At 54.3% G+C, this 22,172-nt stretch overlaps 1 protein-coding gene across 1 annotated transcript in view; it reads left to right on the top strand.

Moving 5' to 3' along the window:
* Positions 1-202: 202 nt before the first annotated feature.
* EFHD1 (EF-hand domain family member D1) overlaps positions 203-22,172 on the top strand; it is a gene marked incomplete at both ends in the record, with an annotated part of 39,451 nt that continues 17,481 nt past the window's right edge. The window contains one exon of the mRNA XM_079709638.1: positions 203-495. Within this exon, the coding sequence (XP_079565764.1) occupies positions 203-495 (293 nt within the window). The remainder of the gene's footprint in view (positions 496-22,172) is intronic.

The following is a 22,172-nucleotide window of genomic DNA, read 5'->3' as shown; positions in this document are numbered from 1 at the left end:
GGTCCCCGAGCCCCAGCGCCTCCTTAAAGCCGCGGCTCCGCCCCGCCAGCCGCCCTCCCCCTCCCCCTCCCCCCCCCCCCCCCCGCCCATGGTTCCACCCAACCGCCGGGTCCCCGCCGTCCTGGCGAAGTGTCGCAGAGTCGCGAGTCGGCGAGGAGCGCGCTGTCAGCCCAGTCCCCGCGTCCCCGGATCCACCGCGGCCATGGCCAGCGAGGAGCTGGCGAGCAAGCTGCAGCGGCGAATGCATTGGGAGGAGGTGGACGGCGGACTCCAGCCTGCGCCCCGAGCCGCCCCAGTCCCCGAGCCCCAGCCGCAGCCCTCCGCCTGGGCGCCCACCGCCAGAGCCGACGCCGAGCTGAGCGCGCAGCTCAACCGACGGCTGGACATCAACGAGGGCGCGGCGCGGCCCCGCCGCTGCAAGGTCTTCCACCCCTACTCCGAGTTCCCGGAGTTCAGCCGCCGTCTCATCAAGGACCTGGAGAGCATGTTCAAACTGTAAGCTCCCCGCCGCGTCCTGCGCCGTGCGCCCCCGGGGACCCTGAGCCCGGAGGGGGGGGGGGAGGTGGCGGTGGGTTGGTCTTTCTGGCTGGGAGTCCCGGGCCCCGCTTGGGTGGGGGGGACACAGGGTGGGATAGTGCAGGGGTTCCAGGGGTGTCTTTAGCATTTAACCCAACGCCCCCCAGATCCAGCGCGCCCCGACCGATCCCGGGGTGGATCCAGCGGGGCTGGGACACCGAGAGCAGGAGCCGCCGTTCTCCGTGACCCAGGTCAGAAGTTCCCCTCGGGCAGCCGAGCCCGAGTCCGGGGCTCCCGGGTCCGGACGGCGGGTCCCGCCCCCTCTGCGGGCCGGCTCCGAGATTTGCCCAGGGCGCAACTTCTAGGAAACGGAGACGCGCCGCGCCTCACCTGCCAACTTTAACTTTATCTCCCGAGGGAGAAATTAGCCTCGTTGTCCTTTATCTTTTAAAACAAAGGAGGAAACTTATCCTTGGCTGCCGCGCGGGGTTTGATGTACCAAGAGAGACTGAGAACGGGGAGTTTGTTAAACTCTTCACGAAAGATCAGGACGTTCCTGGAACGAGCACGTTCAGGGAGCCTCTTGGGAGCGTCGCCTTGGCTGTTTTCCCCCTTTTTGCCTCTTGGGCAGGAGGCGCCCTTCCGGAACCGGACAAGGCAGGTGGCAGCTGGTCCGGCGGGGGCTCATTCCGGCCCTGCCGTGTCAGCCCCATCGGGCGGTGGAGGCAGCGTAGAGAGACCCCCGGTAGTCGGCCTTGTAGCTTGGCAGCTCCCTGGGCCTCAGTTTCTTCATCTGGAGAGTGGGCAAAGTAATCGTCCCTGCCTTTTAAGGCCATAAAGTATTTTGCACACCGTAAGCTCCTAACTGAGCTATTAATATTAGTTCCAGAATTGGGCCAAGACCGGAAAAATGCCTGGGGGAGCGGAGGCCGCCGGCCAGGTCATGCTTGGGGCGGTTTAAAATGCGCTTGGAATGTGTTTGTCCTCCCGCGTGGAGGTTCTATTTAAAGGCGCTCTGGCCGGCGCTGTGTGGCGGGAGCCTGGGCCCCTTCCTGAGGCTGGGCTGTTGTCCAGCCCCAGCCCCTGCGCAGAGGTCAGCAGAGGCTGGTACCCGGAGCCTCCGCATCTTCTCCGCTTCCCTGACACCCTGAGTTCCGCGTCCCTGGCTTCCAGGCACTGATCTCTGGTGTTAACACCCGATAGGTATAATTTGGGCCATTAAGGAAGGCTGAGTTGAGGCAAAAGAATGCACTGGGGCAGAGACAGAAAAGTGAATGGTGCGTCACAGCCCCTTTGATTTATTTGGGGTTATGCATTTCCTGGCATTCTGCTCCCTTTCTGGCTGCTCCCAGGTCCCAGAACTTCCTCCCAGGCCAGCTGGCTTCAGAGGGCACATCTTGGGGACCTTCTTCTTCCAATCACTTTGGGGTGATTCAGATTTCTTTCATTTATTTTTATTACTATTATTTTTTTCTGCAGGACAATCTTTGAAAGGATGTTTGTTTGTTTGTTGGCTGCCTAAGAGTAATAAAGGGAGTCCACACAATCAGAGGGGCTTGGGAGACCAAGCAAGGTGGCGTTGGCGAGGAAACAGATACCGGAAGAGGGTCAAGCTAAAGGGAAGCCAGTGTGTGGTCTGGGGTCCCACAGAGCTGGCAGTCCAGCCTGAGCACAAGACTTCTTCCTCCAGAGCTACTGTGTCAGTCACAAGTCTAGGTTGGGTTTTCTGTCACTTGCAACCAAAATTGGCATAAACAAAAAAGGGATTAATGAGTTCATAAAACTAAAAAAGGACTGGTGTCAGGTATGGCTGGATCAGGGAGCTCAAATGATGTCATCAGAGCTTAATTTCTTTTTCTTAAGCCAGCTTCCTCTCTGTGTTGTCCCCATTCTCAGGTGGCTTGTCCCTGGTGGTGGCAGTGTGGCCACAGCAACTCCAGCAAGTCCAGTGGGAAGAGTAACCAAAGCAAAGACCTTACTGTGTGTGTGTCTTTTGTAGCTTTACTATTGCTTCTTATTGGCTCTGAACCAATTGCTGTGGTCAGGGCAGCCCGTTGCTCTGGTTGCCCAGGCCTGAGCCACGTGCCCTACCCCTGCGGAGACTAGCAGGGGGACTGGCAGTGGGGCTCTTGCTGAGGAGGGGGGATTTGCGCTGCTCACTGTGAAGGTCCTTCACAGCTCCATCCCGGACCTGACTGTGGGCAGACTCAGCCCTTCAGCCTCCAGTGTCCTGAGGCAGGACTGGCAGCTCCGGTCATCAGGCAGTGGCATCTGAGGCACGAGTAATTGCAAAGAAACCTTCCTGGGGATTTCCCCCCATGTCCTAGAAGGCAGGGGAGGCAAGACTGCTCCAGTTAGAGTCGGCCAAGTGGTGGCTGGAGACACCAGTGTGGCAGGAGGAGCCTCACAGGCATAGGGTCAGACAGGGCCTAGGACCTGTGACCCTGGGCAAGCTACAGGGTCCCTCGAAGCCTTAGTTTCTTGCTGGTAAGAGTACCACCTTCCCATGAGGGCCAGGTAGCTGCTGTGACTGCCAGGGACAGGGGCCACTCGGGGAATGATATTTCCCCCAACAGTGGTTTGGAAAGGCCCCCCCCGACCCCTTAAACCTAGTATCAAGACCCAATTATCTTGGGACTTCCCTGGTGGGCCAGTGGTTGAGATGCTGCGCTTCCACTGCAGGGGACACAGGTTCCATCCCTGGTCAGGGAACTAAGGTCCCACATGCTATACAATGCGGCCAAAAAAAAAAAGAGACCCAATTATCCATCATGAGTTTGAGGAAGGTGGGGCTATAGTCCCCTCATTCCAGGGTCATTAGCTGTGATCAAGGGCAAGTTGCTTAACCACTTCTGTCTTTTCATCTGTAAAACGGGGGCAACCCTTTCTTTCAAGGGTTTGGTGAGAACTGAGTGTGGGGGGGTGGCCAGTGCCAAGTCAGCATGTGACGTGGAACAGGGGCCTTTTGCTGAAGGCTGTCCCCCCTCCACCTTGGCTCCAGGCTTATGTCCATGTTTAGAACGCTTCCCGCCCTGCCGTGCCTTCAGGCTGCCCTGCTACCCACACCCGGTCCCCCCCTGAGCTTCCAGACTCAGCCTCCTCCAGCTGAGCCCGATGGGGTTCCCCTCAGGTGTTTCCACCCAGTTTCCTCACTTGGGAGGCAGCGGAAACTTTGCTCTCCCCACCCCACCGGGGTCAGGGACTCCCCAGTCTGGGAGATTTTGTCACTTGGACATCTCTGACACAGCTCCGGTTTTAGTCCTCATCCATCCTTGGTGCTTGGCACGTGGCGGTGACTCTGGTTGATGGACAAACCCCTCATCTCATGGAGGGCCCCTTATGGTTGCTAAGTCAGGCCAGGCCCCCTGCTACCCCCGGTCTCTCTGCCATCCTGCTACTCTGAGCTCCCTCCAGGCGGCCAGCTGGCTCCAGGACCCTCTCTGCCGATCTCGCCAGCCCTGGGGGCTGCCTGCACCCACTGCCCTTGCTCAGGCTGCGGTAGGCTGTGGGCCCCCTCCTACCTGGGAAGGCTGCTGTGGGGCTTGGGATTTAGGGATTTGCCACCTGTTGACCTGGCAGTACCACCTGTCCTGTAGCTGGCCCTCCGCAGCTGATGGGCTGATGAGGTCCCAGCTTTGCTCACAGCCCAGCCCAGCTTTTCTGCTGGCCCTCTTTCATATTTTCCTGTTCCTGCTGTCCTACTTGACTTTTTTAAAAAAATGGCATGACTTAAAAAAAACCCAAAACTACATCTGGGTAGGTCCTCTTGAAAGCCTAATTTTTGCTCACATACCCGTCCCCATGCACACTCTTGCATCGAACCTTTTCTGCACATGCTTTGGCCACTCTCTGGGCTGGGCAAGCGCATCCCTTTGTGGTGCCTCTTCTTCCTGGAGAAGCCCTGGGCATGCCCACCCCTCCCCGACTCGTCTCCCTGCCCTGTGGGTGTGTCACTCCGCCATCACCCTGTCCAGTCAGCAGCTGCTCGTTGCCACACATCTGCCCCCAACTGAGATGTGTCTTTTTCTTTTTCCTTTGGTTTTTATGCATAAATTTTAAAAAAATCATGTGAAAAATCTCAACTTGTTTTTCATGCTTTCCACATTCTATCCATTGCAGAAGCAGTGTTGTGAGGCTGTTAAGAGCGTGAACTTGGACCCGGGTTTCCTGGGTTCAGACCCCAACTCGACCACTTGCTACGTGGAAGGTTACTTTGGGCAGGTTACTACTGAAAAGCTCTGTGCCTCAGTTTCCCCTTATGTCAAGTGGGGATAGAAAAGTACCTGCCTTGTGAGTTTATTGTGGGGATTAAATAAATTCATGTATATGAAGCAGTTAGCTCAATGCTTGACCCATGGTGAGGCCAGTAAGTTTCAGGCACTAATTTTCACAGCCATAATTTTGGTGGATGTGCAAATTGTGTGTTGTCCTTTTTGTTAAATAATTTACAAACACTTTGAAATGTCTGGTTTCTCCTTTGAAGTTGATTTCACCTGCAGCTTGAGCTGTGGAGTGGGGACGTGGCCGCTTGCTGGGTAATTGGTCCCCCTGGGACTGCCCCCAGGGCTCTGTTGGGGGGACTTACTCGTTCTACTTCTGGGTGAGTGGATGAGTGTCCTAGGGCTTCTGTAATAAGGACCACAAGCTGGTGAATTAAAACAAGAGAAATGTATTCTCTTACCGTTCTGGAGGCTGGAATCTGAAATCAAGGTGTCAGAAGGGCCATGCTCGTTCCCAAGCCTCTAGGGAAGAACCCTTCCATTCCTTCCTCTTCTAGCTTCTGATGGTTGCCAGCAATTCTTGGCATCCCTGGCTTACAGACGCATCACCCTGTCTTGATAGTCACATGGTGTTCTCCCTGTGTGTATGTGTCTTCACATGGCCTTCTTGTAAATACACTAGTCCTTGGATTTAGGGCCCACCCTAATCCAGTATGACTTCTTTTTTTTGGCCACGCTGCGTGGCTTGCAGGATCTTAGTTCCCTGACCAGGGATTGAACCCGGGCCACGGCAGTGAAAATGCTGAGTCCTGACCACTAGACCGCCAGGGAATTCCACAGAATGACATCATTTTAATTCAATTTATTATATCTGCAAAGATCTTGTTTCCAAATAGGTCACATTCTGAAGTTCTAGATAGCTGTGAATTTTTTGGGGGGGAACCCTCTTCAACCCATTACTGCCCCTGGGCAGAGGTGCTCTGTCTATGTGCATCATGACATGTCAGAGTCTTAACCACTTTAGATTGTTTAGGTGATTTAGGAGGTCTGAGATGTAACCAAAGCCAGAATGATTCCTACCCTCAACAGAAGGGGGGATCAGTCTTCTCAAAGCCTAACCCTATTTCAAATGGAGTTGCCATCTAACTACAAAAAACAGTACCAATAGAAAACCCCCAACTTGTGCCAGGAGTGCACTTACTTTCAGCAAGAATTTCGCTTTTAATCCGTTTCTAGATCCAGATTCTGATGTCGCCTTAGAGTTCACTCAGAACCTGACTTGACCGGAACAAAGTACGCCTGTTCTTTTTGTCCGGGGCTATATAGATTCATGCAGACACTGCAAAACGTGCTTTGATCTTTTAAAGTTGATTTTCCTATTTAAAAGTATTTCACTTAGGGATCTCTTACATTTTCAAGGTTTAAAAAACCCTGGATCCTTTCCAGCCTGTGAACACATCAGCTTCTTGGAGCGGGGGTCATTTATTTGCCTTTGTATTGTTGGGACCTACTACAAATGAGCCTGGTGTGTTGTAGAAGAGAGAGAATTTTCTAATGAGTGTGGGAAGGCAGAGGCGTCACCAGCCCCGCCGGAGAAAGTTCCCTCTCCGTTTCCAAGAGTGTTACTGGATAGGCTGGGCCAGGAGAATAGTGGCCTGATTTTAAACGAAGAGTGAGACGGCCCCGGAGAAACTGACTCTACAGTGTGTGTCCAGGGCTGTAATATGAGCTGGTGGAGCGGTGAAGGTTAGACAGAAAATTTTAATTACCTTGGGCTTATCCAGAGGCCCCTTTCAAAGGGAGGTAATGAGGGCAGCCACTTAAGGGTGGACCCAAATACAGCATCTTAAAATGCAGCTGTGATGTTCTTGCAGCATACTAAAAGCTTGTGTTTCAATGCCCCAGAGAGAGGGTGGGGAGAGGAGCCTTTGGCTGTGGGAAAGTTGTCTTTTTATCAGAATCGGAAATGATGACATCATGGACGCCCTGCCAGGACGTGACTCCCCATCACTGCTGAACCCCGAAAAGGCAGGGCTGCCCCGGAACTCTTCATTTCTCATCTCCCCCACCCCCAGTTTCTTTTTCTCCTCCCTAGACTTTTCTCTGAGGGAGGGAGGAAGGGGTGTGGACTTGGAGGGCTGGGAATTTGCCAAAGGGGTGAAGGGAGCCCCGTTAAGGAGGTTTACTGGGGAGGTGGATCTTTATCTGTATCTTTTGAGCGAATTGCCTTATACACAGGGAAAGGTGGATGGAAATAACTGGAAGTTAGTTAAGTGATTTTTTTCCCCCTTAGAGAAAGGCGAGGGCTTCTGACTCTCCTGATTGTGTCTTTAGTGCACGGTGATCCACCTTAGAGTCGAAATTCCCTCACCTGCACTGGATTTTGCACATTTGACTGTTCTGCTTGAAGGTGGGGCGGGAGAACCCAGGGCTTGTCTGAATTCCTGGCGGGCAGTCAGCCAGAACCCAGGCCGGCTTCTGCCTGGGGCCTTGGTCTCCGGCAGAAAGACGCTGTAACCGGGAACTATTTCTTAGAGAGGTTTAAGCACTGGTTTTCTTTGCCCAGAGTGTGATGTCCGGGGAGCTGGAAGGAGGTGCCCGTGTTTCTGGCAGTTTTATCTTTGCGGAGAGTTTCCTTTCTCCTCATTCCTTGTTTCTCACCTCCTTTCTCTGGGAAGCCTCCTCCACCCTCCTTATTACAGAGCATCACATTTTGTGAGAATTCGAGCGACGTATTAAAATCTTACATAACGCCAAAAAAAAAAAAGTTCTTTTTCCTTTCTCTCTTGCAAAATTAGGTAAGTGCCTAGTTTCAAAGCATTAAGGTCCAGGGGACTCTAACTTTATTTATACTCTTAGCCCTGAGATACCTCCCCACCCGCCCCCCAGACTAACTAGTAAATAGAAATACCATCTTCCATTGAATTTGGGGGACTTGGTGGACACGGGCTACATCATGTGTGGTTTCACGGCGTGGCTGAACCAGTGATCTCTAAGGATGTGTCGAATGAATCAGGTCTCAGGCTCCGGAGCTCGTGGCTGCCAGGCCTGTGCATGACTTGGGGAAGAGATACTCAGTGTAGGATCCCAGCACACACGCTAGGTTTTGCAAGGCTTGCTATTATTAGCTTCCTGCTTCATGAATATCTATGTATCAGGTGCACTCTTGCAGGCTCACATTCTGCAGCCTCCCCCTGCTTCTGTGTCCCTTCAGTGTTGGTGATTGAAGGGCTCCCCTGGTCCTAAATGCTAGATGGTCCTTGGAAGGCCTACATATAAGGATATCTGAGTTGTTGGAGCGTGGACTGTGCCATCCTGCAGGATGAAACTCTACCTGTGCTCTATGGCCTGCCAAGACACAGACCCAAGTCCCGCACTGAATCCTTCTTTGGTTCCAAGGCTGCACGGACCTTCTGTGACTCCTTTCCCAGTGCTCCCACCCCTGGGCTCCCATGGCCAGCACTGTCTGTACAGTTGCTAATGTCTGCTCCTGTGATACCATAATGATGTTAATGATTAGCCTCTTTTTCAGCTGCTGTCTATGAGCTATTCGTTCATTCAGTTTTTTCATTCATTCAGTGAAGCACCTGCCAGGTACTGGTATTATACAGATTGATCTGGAGGGGTTTCTGCCCTCGAGAAGCTCTATGAACTCTGAACAATGGGCTGGATTTAACATGATGCTGCTTGACAGGGAAGGATGCAAATCCTGGAAAAGCCATCCACCACCCATGTATAAGAAACTCCGGGTAGCCTAGCAGATGCTGTGAAGATGCTGCATTCAGGGCAAGGGGTCGTGGTCTTTCTGGACAAAGCCAGGGCGGAGCAGCCAGCCAGGACTGGGAAGGGGTTCAGGCCCTCGATGGATCAAAGGCCTTGGGGCCGAGGCTCTTGGAGCCAGAGGATGGGGGCTGAGAGTTTGAAGTCTGGTGGGGATCTGCTCGACCTCAGGGGGCAGAAGGTGGGTAATGAGGGTTCAGTGAAAGGACGCCACGGCCTTGGCTCAGCGCAGAGAAGAAAGAACTTTCTCGTGGTTGGAGTTGTTGAGAAATAAAAAGAGTAGTCTCAAAGGTGGTAAGCCCCTCTCTCTGGAGTTCCATTGGAAGGTGTGGTCTGTCTTCGTGGAGTGAGAGTTTTGCACCAGGGAAGGGTTGGGAGGCTCTTGGAAGGCTGGGGGATAGGCTGTACGGCGACGACGACGGTCAAAGTTCCTTCTGGGCCAGGGTTGGGCCAGCTTGGTCCGTAAAGGGCCAGGTAGTAAATCTATTTTGGCCTTGTGGGCCCTAGGGTCTCTGTTGCCACTGCTCAACTCTGCCACCGTGACCGAAAGTAGCTGCAGACAATACATCAAGGAACTGAAGCTAACTGGCATGGCTGTGTCCAGATAAGACTCGGTGAGCAGAATTTGCCTGCAGGCTATAGTTTGCCGGCCCCTATTCTAGGCAACTGCTTTGGAATCTTCTGAATCCTGAGCCCTGTGAGTCAGTCGTCGGTGGTCTTGCTCGTCCCTTTCCTCACTTCTCGGCCTTTCTCCCTGTCAGTGGCCTGTGGTTTCACTGGTTGGGGCAGACCTGGAGCCCCCAGGGGAAAAAGAGGCAGAAGCAGAAGTGGACGGCAGAGTGATCCCAGAGCTCTAGGACCCCAGAGCTGCTTCTGGAAGATTATTGCTGGAGTAGGAGCAATATGTGTATCTGCTTCTCCTGCCACCTAAGAGGGCCGGGCAGCCGGTGCCCTGCAGCTGGGATCCCTGGGTGACATTCTGCACCCTGGAAGGGCTGCCTTGGTGTTACTTCCTCTGAGAGGTGGTCCAAGGTGTGCTTGAGCCGGGCTGTGGTCAGGAAGGGCTTAGGGACTTCCCTGGCGGTCCAGTGGTTAGGACTCTGTGCTTCCATTACAGAGGGCACGGGTTCGATCCTTGGCCTGGGAACTAAGCTTCGTGGTGCGGCCAAAACAACAACAACAACAACAACAACAACAACAACAAAACACAAAGAACAAAAGCCCTCCAGATGTAAAGGAAAACGAAAACTAACTTGGTTGCACAGAGACCTTGGCCTTGGGTGGCTGCCTCCTTGAGCCCCGTGGTTAAAGCAGGTGTTCTTCATCTCAAGTCTTTGGACCCTCCCTCTTCTCTCTTCTCCCTAGCCCCTCTTCCAACCTCCCTTATTCCCTTTATCATGATGAGTTGAGTGCCTCTGATTCCCTCTCCTTTTAGAAGGGTCTCCAGGTGGAGAGGCGGGAGTGCACGTGGCCAGCGCCATCTTTGGTGCACGTCACCTGCACTGATGGCTCTCGTTCCTCTCAGTGCCTGCCTGATGTTCTGCTGCTAACGGCCCTTCTCTCAGTGTGGAGCCCTTTGTACAAGTCGTGGGTGGGTAGGTGTGTGTGTTGGAGGGTGTCCAGGCCTGGTTTTATTTTCTTTCAGTCTCCGCCTAGCTGCCCCCCGTGTTGCCGAATGAAGGTAAATTCTTTGATTTTGGAGGTGAGGACTGGGTGGTCTGTCTCCACACGAGGCTGCCTCTGGCTGACACTATGTCCTTAGCAGTCTGCCAGCTCAGATCGGGTTTGCAGGAAGTAGAAGGATGTCGTTCAGGACTTATAAACTGTCACATGCCTAAGGCTGGCCCTGCTGCTCCTTCCTGGTCAGAGTGGCAAGGGACCCCAGGGCTGCAGTTGATCCTAGCCTTGGGATTAGGCAACTCCCGGGGACCCCCAGCCCCACCTGGCAATTCTCACTGAACACTGTGCCTGGGACCATGGTCCCCGGTCATCAACCCTCTACCAACAAGATCTGGCTGCTGACAGGCTCAGCTCTGCGCCCACAGGGGCATGGTGAGCTCTGTCTCCGCCTTGGAGAGGTGCTGGCCCCTGATCCTGTGCAGCTCTCTCCATCTTGGCCTCAGTGACAGGGTCTCTGTCCCCTCCCTCAATGGTTCATACTCCCCCAACCCTTTCCTACGAGGGCCAACTTCATTGAGCACAGCCACTGCTAACAGCCACTGCTTACAGAGCACCTACTGTGTGCAGGCACTGTTCTTGGCATTTACACATCGTAAGCACTGTGAGATGGGTGCTTATATCATCCCTCATTTTACAGATGGGGACCGTGGGACGAAGTTCAGACTCTTCACGCTGACCCTCAAGGCCGGTCACAACTGGCTACTGCATTCTTCTCTCTCGCCGGTTGCCCCAGCCTGACCCCATTCTTGCTGGGCTGTTGCCTCTCCACCGTCTCTCTCCCATAACCCCCAACTTCCAATCTGTCCATTATTGTTGATTCTTAGGAGTTTTCCCTCTCCCTCCTCCCAGGTGTTTGCCCTGGGAAAGCAGGGTCCGCTCTTTAAGGTTGATTGTGGCTGACTTCTTTCTTCCTTCAGTCCCCAGGGCTGGACCCAGGGCCACAGGCAAGACAGGGGATCCTTGACCTCTGTAGAGGGGCCTGAGCTCTGCTTCTGGAGCTGCCCTGAGGCCCTAATTACGGCCCCAGCGGAGCTTCCCAGCTCCCAGGGCTGTCAGGAATAGGAGCCTTCGGTGGGGTTGTGTAGTCCCCTCCGGCAGTGCCAGCAACCACGTGACACAGGGCACATGCCTGTAAGTGAGATGCGGAAAAAGGAAAGTGACCACCTTCTCAGGTTGTCCCCAAGATCGCGTGACCACTTGGTGTGCAGTCGCAGCCTTAACTAGGTCACTCCAGGTCCAGCCCCAGGTTCTTTCCACTGAGGGAGCTGCAGGTCCAGGCCCCTAGCAGGGCTGCTGGATTTAAGGTGGTGCCAGCCCAGAGGAAGGACGCTGGAAAGGGGCCCCCGGCAGGGTAGCTGTGGGTGGAGGCTCTGAAGACCCAGAGGCTGGCAGCCCAGGTGCTTTTCCTTTCTATGTGGAGGGATGGCTGAGTCCCCCCACAGTCCAATTCCACTGGGCCTGTAGCCCCTGACCTCCCCCTCCCTCAGGGCCTCTCCCTGGCCATTTCCCTCCCTGGCTTCTGGGCTTGGGAGTTGAGGGAGTGTGGGTCACTACCGGGGCTGCACCAGGCCTGACTGGGTCTGGGGGTGGAAACCCCGGGTTGTTTGGGGGCACCCGGCCCCCGAGATCCACAGGGCTCCTGGGGATTCCCAGGCAAACTAGGTTTCCAGAGGCACCTCTGGCCCAGTTTCCCAGCCCGTCAGGCCTTTTATAGGAGGTGTGGTGAGCCAAGGGGAGACACCCCATTACTGCAGCAAAGAACCACCCTTGCTCATTTTGACACCCCTGATCAGAAGAGCCGTTGTGGCCTCCCCATCGCCTCCATCAGGGTGTGTGCAGGGCGGGCGTCCCCTGGGATGCCCTTCTCCCCCCCTCCTTCCTGGATGGATAGCCGGTAACTCTGAATTCCCAGATCCACTTGCTCCATTCCCTGTTCCCAAGTGAGTCCCCAGCCGCCTGTACTTATCCAAACCCAGCAAAGGTGCCCCGATTTCAAAAGGACCAAGGGGAGACCCCAGGATTAGGGTCCTTCTCTTAATGAGCCAAAACTAAAAAAGTGAGCCCTTACTGATGAGCTTACGGATAAGCTGAGAGTTTATATGTCTTCCTGTAATCTTGGCAGCAACTGGACAAAGCCCAGAGAGTAACTCGCCCCAGGACACACAGCACAGGATGTCACCGGGGCCTTGAACCAGGGCAGTCTGACCCCAGGAGCACACTGCCAGCCCCTGCTGCCTTCCACCTTCCTCAGGAGGAGCCCAGCAAGGCTCCAACAGACCGAATTGTTCCCTGCTACATTTGCCAGGTCAAAAGCTTTCCAAGGCTTGTCCCTCTCTACCTGGTCACTCGTGGGTTCTTGGCATCTGTGCCCTCAGTGTGGCTGAAGCACTTAGCACTCCTGGCCTATTAACTGGTTGCCACTGGCACGTTCCTTTGCAGGGTGGTCACGGGGGCTGGCTTGCTTTGTTTCCACACTGGGCTGCTGGCATCAGTGGGAGAGTCTGCGTGGAGCTGAAACCTCCCAATCTGAGGTCTTTTGCACGACTGGGCTACGGCAGCCAGTCTGAGAGCACGAGGCTGGGGGAGCTTGGTGCACCCTCTGCTCTCCCTCCTTCTGAATCCGCGTGGGAGTCCCTGGCACGTGCAGTGCACTCCCGCTGCAGGCATCTGGGACCAAGAGGATGTCCCTGCCCGTCTCAAAAGCCTGGGTAGCAGCTGCCTGACTCTGCATCCCCTCTGCTGTCTTGCGGGGCCCTGAGCACACAGTGGGTGCCCTGTAGGGGTGGGGATGGCCCCTCAGCTCTGCCCTGCCACCTTCCCTTTCTTTATGAACTTCCAGACACCATGTACAGAACTATAGGAGGCTGTGGTTGGGGAGACCCAACTGGTCTCCTGCAGCCTGTAAAGATGTTGGCCTCTTACCTGAAAAAGAAGGATATTTCCCAGGAGCGAGTCCCCGCAGCACTGGCTGTGCACAGGACAGGGGAAGCCGGCGCTCACCTGCAGCCAGGGCCACTCCCAGCTCACCTTCTCTCTCCCTGCACCCCTCCACAGTGAGGACTACCGCATGCCCCCCAACTGCTCACTCCACTCTCCCCCCTACTGCCCCCCTAAATCCGTCCTGCACATCGAGCTGAGGGGTCTTTCTGAGACAGCCATCTGACGTCACTTCTCTCCTTCACACTCTTTGGGGGCTGCCCCTCTTACCCGTAAGAAGACACAGCTCTCCCAGAATGCCTAGTGGGAGCTGGCCCCCTCCCCGCTTCTGGGACATCCCGGCACCTCTGGACTGCACTGGCGACGGGGGCTCCCTCCCAGGGCTCTGCACGCTCGCTCCTGTTAGAGCCAGCGCCGCCCATGCTCCGGCCTTATCACAGCTCAACTGTCTGTACATCTGCCTTCCCGCTGGGACTGGTCTTTGTGCTTTTCTTCTGCTCTGGAGAGGCCCCAGGTAGATGTGAGCCAGGTGACTCAAAGAGCCAGGCGTTCATCCCACAAAGGCGGCTGGGAGCAGCCTGATTGGAAATCAGACTCTGGGCTCAAGCTTTTGTACTTAATTCCTCAGAGTCCCCCCTTCCTCGGATCCTGCTTTCTCTTACTTTGCATGCAGTTGTAACACACTTGGAGATGTGGTTTCTCAGTCTGCAGCCAATCAGAAGGAAGGGAGGAGGGAGGAGGGGAGGGAGGGAGAAAGGGAGGGAGAAAGGGAGGGAGAGAGGGAGAGAGGAAGAGAGGGAGAGAGGGAGAGAGGGAGAGAGGGAGAGAGGGAGAGGGGGAGAGAGGGAGAGAGGGAGAGAGAGAGAGGGGGAGAGGGAGAGAGGGAGAGGGAGAGAGGGAGGGGGAGAGGGGGAGAGGGGGAGAGAGGGAGAGGGAGAGAGGGAGAGAGGGGGAGAGAGAGGGAGGGAGAGAGGGGGAGGGAGAGGGGGAGGGAGAGGGAGAGAGGGAGAGGGGAGAGAGGGAGAGGGAGAGGGGGAGGGAGAGGGAGAGAGAGAGGGGGAGAGAGGGAGAGGGGGAGGGAGAGGGGGAGAGGGGGAGAGAGGGAGAGAGGGAGGGAGAGGGGGAGAGAGGGGAAGAGGGGGAGGGAGAGAGGGAGAGAGGGAGAGAGGGAGAGAGGGAGAGAGAGAGGGAGAGGGGGAGGGGGAGAGGGGGAGGGAGAGAGAGAGGGAGAGAGGGGGAGAGAGGGAGAGGGAGAGGGGGAGAGGGGGAGAGGGAGAGAGAGGGAGAGAGAGGGAGAGAGAGGGAGAGGGGGAGAGAGGGGGAGAGAGGGAGAGAGGGAGAGAGGGGGAGAGAGGGAGAGGGAGAGGGGGAGAGGGGGAGAGAGGGAGAGGGAGAGGGGGAGAGGGAGAGAGAGGGAGAGAGAGGGAGAGAGAGGGAGAGAGAGGGAGAGGGGGAGAGAGGGGGAGAGAGGGAGAGAGGGAGAGAGGGAGAGGGGGAGAGAGGGAGAGGGGGAGAGAGGGAGAGAGGGAGAGAGAGAGAGGGGGAGAGGGAGAGAGGGAGAGAGGGGGAGGAAAGAAAGGGCAGATAATTTGACAGCTAAGGGGGACCCACACAAAAGACAGGAAACCAGGACCTCAGAGGAGGGCAGGCAGCGAAGCACGGAGGAACAACAGTCCTGTGGGCTCGGGGGACCCTGAGGCTCATCTGGATAGGCACAGGTAGGGACGCCCATGGGAGAAGCAGGAAAGCCCCAGGAAGGGCCTGACCCGGGGATGCTCTGGCACAGTGCCCTTCTCCTACTTGAAAGAGCCTGAGCAACACGGGGAATCTTGTGAAAATGCAGGTTCTGATTCAGCAGGTCTGGAAAGGGACCTGAAATTCTGCACTTGGAATAATCGTGGATGATCGTGATGCTGCTGGTCCCGGGACCACACTTTGAGTGGCTGCCGGAGCCTGCCTGTCTGAAAAGGCAGTGCATGTTTCCCATACAAGGCCTTTCTGGAGAAAAGCCGGTGTGTTCCCATGTTCTGGGTCTCTGAGGTGGAGGCGGTTCCCCCCAACACTAAGAGTAAGGCATTTTCTGGGGCAATCCTCCTGAGAACCCCCCTACCCCCTGGGGATCCCTGGGGAGCTTCTGATGGCTGAGTTTCAGGCAGACAAAGGCTGGCCTGCTTCTTTCTTCCTTGATAGCAGGATTATTCTGGGGAGGTGAAAACCAAGAAAACCCAGGGGCTCTGCACAGTGGAGCTGAGAGAGCAAGCCATTCATGGACCAGCACTGGGCGGACATTGGAAACCAGCCCCTGAGCCCTTGCTGCTGTCTCCTTACTGGCAGGCCTTTGGTGGGGTGAGGATTAGGGGTCACCTGGGCCCCTCTGGCCAGGCCAGGGGTTTTCCCAGGTTCATAGGCACTCAGGGTGGTGGGCCCAGGGTTCAGGGATCTCAGCCCATCCTGCCTCAATCCACCCCATTCCCCCGACCAGTGATGACCCCAATCAGTTGAGTTGGGAAGCCTTTTCAAGTGAGCCCTTGGAAGACAGATGTGATGCTCTCATACAGGACAGGCGGGGCGATGAGAGTCACTCATCAAGGGCTTCCTGGAAATTCAGCCGAAGGGGCCACAGCAGCCTGTGGATTTGGGTTTCCCCCAGAATGCTAAAGATGGTAGAGGCTGTTTGAGGCCAGTGGGTGTGGGCAGCTCTTCAGAGCAGCAGCCCTGGAAGTTGTCTGCTTCCTCTTCACGGCTGCAGACAAGTCCTACTTTTAAATATAGCTCTCTCCCATTGCTTGCTTACTGGGTGCCGGGGACCAGTGCTGGCGTGTTATCTCCTGTTGGCCCCTTTACAGCTCTTCAAGGCACAGACAGCTCAGTTATAGTCAGCCTGCAGTGGGCTCGGCAGCCCATCTCTCCCAAATGAATGGCAGGTCTGGCTTTGCACCCAGGCCTGTGTCTGCAGGGCCATGTGCAGTGCTGATGGAACTGGAATCTAACAGATCCTGGAGATTAGGAAGATGAAGGGAATGAGGACATTTTAAAGCAAAAACATGGACAAAGCTCACCAATCCAGAGGAGGGTTAGAAGGAAGCCCTAGGAAACAAACAAGGATGCAGGGTCTTGGAGTTATGAGTGAGGTTTCTTGTTTTTTGTTTTTTTAGTATCCTGGATTGCCTTTAATAAGAAAAAATCTTGGTTAAAATTTAAATTATAGAAAAAAACTGGTACAGGGAGCTAAGATGTTGGTAGGGGGAGGAGCCAGGGGCTTAAGGGAGCCCCAGTGAGCCTGCAAGCATTTGAAAGATAGAAAGTACTGGGATGCGGGGAGAGGAGATATTTTTATGGTTTGAAACGGGGGGAGAGTGATGCAGCTTAGGCCAGCTTTGCAGGGAGAAGGAGAGCCCCAGATGAGCCTAGGGCTGGAGCTCCCTCCTCTACTGCCCTGGGGCCTGGTCCCACCACAGTGGGTGGCTCTGCCAGCTGAGCAGTGCAGGTGGGCCCGACCTGGGCAGGTTCTTCTAGGTGCTGTTCCCTTTCCATGGGGCTGGATTCCAAACTGCAAGGAATGTGATGGAATTTTCGTGGAGGGACTGGAAGCAAAGGAGGTTTCCAGAATGAGGAAAACAAATCCGACTGCATTCATCTCTCCCATGGGCCCAGAAGTTTGGCGTAAGGTCACCATCACAAGATGGCCTTGTCTCAGGGGGTCCTCACACTGCAGTTACTTGAGGAGAGGGGCTCTGAGCAGGTTGAGGGTGAGTGCTTTGCCCCCGGTCCAACCTTGGGGGCCTCTGCTAGGAGTCCTTACCTCCAGCTTCCTTCAAGCGCACCCACGGTGGAATGCGTTGCTGAAGTTGTCCTACAGCTTTCAGAAGGGCCTTTATCCATTTAATACCTTGCTTCCCCAGGACACCTCTCTGCCTCAGCTTTGGCTGGCTTGTCTCTGTCAACCATCACTGGAGGGGCCACGTTGGCATCCTGTAAGGACTGACCTGCTATCAAGTCTTCCTTCCCCCAAACCTACGTCTGGTGGCTGTGTTGCCCAGCCCTGCGGTCAGCCTGTGGGCTTGGGCATCAAGTGGTGATAACCGGGGCTAACGTTGCTGGGCCTAGTGACCTTCGGTTGGTTGACCTAGGTGGGCTTGGTTTCTTCGTCAGCCTGACAGTGTGACGTTCCTTAAAGGCGTGTTGGAGGGTTAAAGCAGATCAAATCTATTTGAAGGGCTGTGTTGGTGAGACTGTTTCTTCAAATGTTTGTGAGACATCGGTATTCTCTCGGGCAAAAATGAATAATTTTGCGTATGTGGGCAGCTGGCGATACCACACTCCGAGACCAGAATCAGAATCTACACACGTACAGGACTCAACAACATGACTCCTATTATTTCTGCCAAAGTCATCAGATATAAATTGTAAAATGTGTGAATCGCACAGTTAACTAGTGTTTGTTTGTTGGGACATTGTGTCTGCACTCTATCCATCCCCTGGCTCCCCACTAGTTAAGGGGCACATAAGCTTAGTTCATGGTCATTCCTGCCTTCCCTGTTCCCATGTGAAGCCAGGCACCCGCTTGAAAGCCCCAGGTTAGTTCTAATCCACAGCAGTTGGCTTCACTGCACCCCTCAGCTTTCATGACCTGTCAAATGGGGTGACTCATTACCACCTCACAGCACTGCTGAGTTAAATCAGGTGATTTAGCACAGTGCCTGGCACTTAGTGAGCACTCAATAAACAGTAAATGCAGGCGGCTGTTATGAATTCTTCATAGGACTGTCATAAAGATGAAAGGGTTGGGCTTCCCTGGTGGCGCAGTGGTTGAGAGTCTGCCTGCTGATGCACTGGACGCGGGTTCGTGACCCGGTCCGGGAGGATCCCACGTGCCGCGGAGCGGCTGGGCCCGTGAGCCATGGCCTCTGGGCCTGTGCATCCGGAGCCTGTGCTCCGCAACGGGAGAGGCCACAACAGTGAGAGGCTCGCGTACAGAAAAAAAAAAAAGATGAAAGAGTTAGTGTATGAGACAATGTGTTGTGAACTGCAAAGCAGGCTAGTTGTAGTTATTAGGGGCTTTGAATCCCACTGTGTGCGCGGAACGCATATGGTAGTCGGATGCTTTCAGAGGAGCAGATGAAACAGTAAGTTGATGAGGGGGACCTGGGAGGTTTCTCCTGCCTGTCTTGCATATGCAGGCCCTGAAGGAAGTGGCTGTGGACAAACCCTCAGAGATGGGCACTTTAAAGAGGGAAAGATGCACTTCTGGATTACAAATCCCAGTTCCACGGGGAGGGGTGAGGACACCACTAATGTGGTCAATTTATGGTCCTCCCAGGGCTTAACTATGGGCTTGGCTGGTGCTTCGGGCAGGAACAAAGAGACGCAGTCCTTGCTGAGTCCCTGGGAGTCGAGGCAGTGGCTGCCTCGTGACCCCTTTCTTTCCTGCCCTTCTTGCCTTGGAGACATCCCCTCTCAGTCCACACACTGGCTTTATTCCTGTGCCAAACTGGTGCTCCCGGCAGGACGCCTGGCCCTTTCTTTCTTTTTAAAATTTATTTATTTATTTTTGGCTGCGTTGGGTCTTCCTTGCTGTGAGCGGGCTTTCTTTAGTTGTGGAGAGCAGGGGCTACTCTTTTTTTTTTTTTAATTAATTAATTAATTAATTATTTTATTTATTTATTTATTTGCTGTGTTGGGTCTTTGCTGCTGCGCGCGGGCTTTCTCTAGTTGCGGCGAGCAGGGGCTACTCTTCCTTGCCGTGCGCAGGCTTTTCATTGCGGTGGCCTCTCCTGTTGCGGAGCACGGGCTCTAGGTGCACGGGCCTGAGCAGTTGTGTCGCACGGGCTCAGTAGTTGTGGCTCGCGGGCTCTAGAGTGCAGGCTCAGCAGCTGTGGCACACAGGCTTAGCTGCTCCGCGACACGTGGGATCTTCCCGGACCAGGGCTCGAACCCATGTCCCCTGCATCAGCAGGCAGATTCTTAACCACTGCGCCACCAGGGAAGCCCGGGGGCTACTCTTGGTTGCGGTGCGTGGCCTTATTGCGGTGGCTTCTCTTGTTGTGGAGCATGGGCTCTAGGCACACGGGCTTCAGTAGTTGTAGCTCGTGGGCTCAGTAGTTGTGGCTCGCGGGCTCTAGAGAGCAGGCTCAGTAGTTGGGGTGCACGGGCTTAGTTGCTCCACGGCATGTGGGATCTTCCTGGACCAGGGCTCGAACCCATGTCCCCTGCGTTGGCAGGCGGATTCTTAACCACTGTGCCACCATGGAAGTCCCCTGGCCCTTTCTTCTGTCTGGGATTTGCCCACTAAGGTGGTGTGCTGTTGCTCCCGGGCACATACTCACCAAAGTGGTCAAACCAAAATTTCCTGCCTATTGAAAGAAATTGGAATTCCTTTAACCTGTCACCCAGACTTTGCCAAGGCCCTTTCTCACATATTTGTCCTCTTTCTTAGGCCTGGAGAATGTTTCCGGCTTGAGGGCCTAAAAGAGGTTTTCCAACCCTTCTTGACTCTTCTCAGTTAGAACCCCAGAGAAATGCCAGGGATAAGGTCTCCGAGCCCCTCTCTGCCATGACCCCATCTTGACTGCCGTTTGTGCTGGGGAGGCTGAGCTAGCTGTGTTCCTGCCCCTGCTGGGTGCGGACACATTCCTGCCTTGTTCCCTGGCCTTTTCTTATCTTGCCCCAATTCATCTCCTATTCCTGGGGCCCCCTCCCCCCTCTTTACCCCTGAGCTTTTCAGCTGCTCTCGTCCTCCCTTCACTTTCCTTCCTTTCTTCTCTGCGTTCAGGCCCCAAACCTCTGCCTTTGCTCGGAAAGATCCACATCTTGAATGCATCCGCCTTCGTGGCTTCAGTCTCCTCTGCAGACTTCGCAGGAACGTGCGCTGTGCGCTGAGCAGCGGGCAGAGGACATTCATTCACAATCTCGGCCTGGAGGGGAACATAGGGACTGTTTAACGGGCTGCCTTCCTAAGGTAGAATTGCCTGAGGAGCGCTTCCCAAAGTGTTTTCCTTGGACACTCGATTGCTTAGACGTGCCTCCTCCAGTGGAAAATCCCTGAACACAGAGGACTGTGTGGTCGGATGAGTCTGGGTGCTGTTTCCCTCTGGTAAGTTTCGGACACGTGACCATATGGAAGGCTCTGGAAAGTTCCACACTAAAGAAGCCTGTTTACTTTGACTAGGACTCCCTGTAACAGAGACCGTCCTTCCGGCCTGTTTGTAAGAGCTCTTCTCACCTCAGGTCTTGTGTTAGCTGTTTTTGCCAGAAAGGTCTTCCTTGTGCTTGGCTAATACCCGTCTCTGTCATGTCCACACACAGAGCCCAGTTCCGGCCGTCACCAGCTTGCTGAGATCCTTTGGGCCTAGATTCTGTCCCAGCTTTGTGTCACCAGCAAATTTGATAGTCAGCGCTCTTCCTAGGTGGCCCTACACCTAACAGGCAAGCCGCTGAATTGTATGGGCCTCTACTACAGTCTGTCGTTCCCCCAGAAGCCTAATAGAGGGGGCTTGCTGACTCTGGTAGAGATAATAGATCAGTCACCGCACTTTTCTGTTGGACCAGCTTGACAACCCTGTTTCAAAAGCAAATGAGCATATGACCTAGCAATTCTACTCTTGGTTATATACCCAAGGGGAATGAAAACAAATGTCCACACAAAAACTTGTATGTGAGTATTCACAGCAGCATTATTCATCACAGCCATAAGTGGAAACAACACAAACATCTATCAGCAGGTGAATGGATAAACAAAATGTGGTCTATTTGTACAATAGAATATTATTCAGCAATGAATAAAAAGAATAAAGTACTGATTGACATGTGCTACAAGCTGGGTGAACTTTGAAAACATGCTAAGTGAAAGAAGCCAGACACAGAAGGTCGCTTATCGTATGATGCCGTTTATATGAAGTGTCCAGAATAGGGAAAACCATAGAGACAGAAAGCAAACTAGTAGTTGCTAGGGGCTGGGGAGAGGGGTATGAGGAACGACTGCTACGGGGCAAGGATTTCTTTTTGGGGTGATGAAAATGTTGAGGAGTTAGATAGTGATGATGGCTGCACAACCTTGCGAATATGCTAAAAATCACTGAGTTGTGCAATTTTAAAAGAGTGAATTTTATGGTATGTGAATTATATCTCAATAAAGCTGTTATTTTAAAAAGAAGTGGGGACTTGTCTGGGGATCCAGTGGTTAAGACTCCACACTTCCACTGCAGGGGTCACGGGTTCGATCCCTGGTTGGGGAACTAAGATCCCGCATGCTGTGCGGCGCGGTAAAAAAAAACAACCAAAAAAATCTGTAAAAAGAAGTTAAAAACCAAGTAAATGAGGCCAATCCTCGAATCACTTTTAGGGGACCCCTGGCAACCATTGCTTCCTCTTTTAAGTGCCATCCCTTGATAATACCAGATCCTGGGCTGGTCCGTCTGTGATTCATACACTCTGCCCGCTTCCTGGAAACCACACTGGAACTCCCATCTTGTCCTTCAGGGTCCTCAGAGCTCACCCACAGGATTCCAGGGGTGTTGTCTGTGTCCTTTAGCATCTCGCAGCAGCGTGATCCTTCCAGGCAGGGAGGGAGTGGGAGCCCAGCGGGAGCGCAGACCTGCTTGAAGGAGGAGGTGTCTGCTGAGGCACAGAGGGCAGACTGGTGCTGCCAGCGGTCAGAGGAGGAAGGGGCGGCTCCCCAGCTCCAGGGGACAGAAAAGGCCACCGAGGAGGGTGGGGGGAGGTGCGTTCTGGGTGGGAGGAATGGCATGAGTCGGCCACTGTGGCTGGAGCACGGCACACTGGGGAGTACTGGGCCTCATCTCCAGCATGACCACATGGGGCCTCAAAATACCACCAGCCCACAGGGTTAGATTTCTGGCTGCCCACAGGCTACATTTCTTGGCGGCTGGTACGGTGGTTCCTAACAATGGTGGTTTCTTTTGTGGAGCTGGGGCTGGGGGCTGATAGACAGTGAGGAAGCCTGTTTTGTTTGTTTGTTCCTGTATTTGATTTTTACGTTTACCATCTTAACCGTGTCAGTGTTGAGAGCAGTGTACGTTC

Source organism: Hyperoodon ampullatus (genome assembly GCF_949752795.1).
Source record: "Hyperoodon ampullatus genome assembly, chromosome: 8".
Classification (NCBI taxonomy): domain Eukaryota; kingdom Metazoa; phylum Chordata; class Mammalia; order Artiodactyla; family Ziphiidae; genus Hyperoodon; species Hyperoodon ampullatus.
The sequence above is the reverse complement of the archived record's forward strand: the minus strand, read 5'-3'. Positions and strand labels throughout refer to the sequence as shown.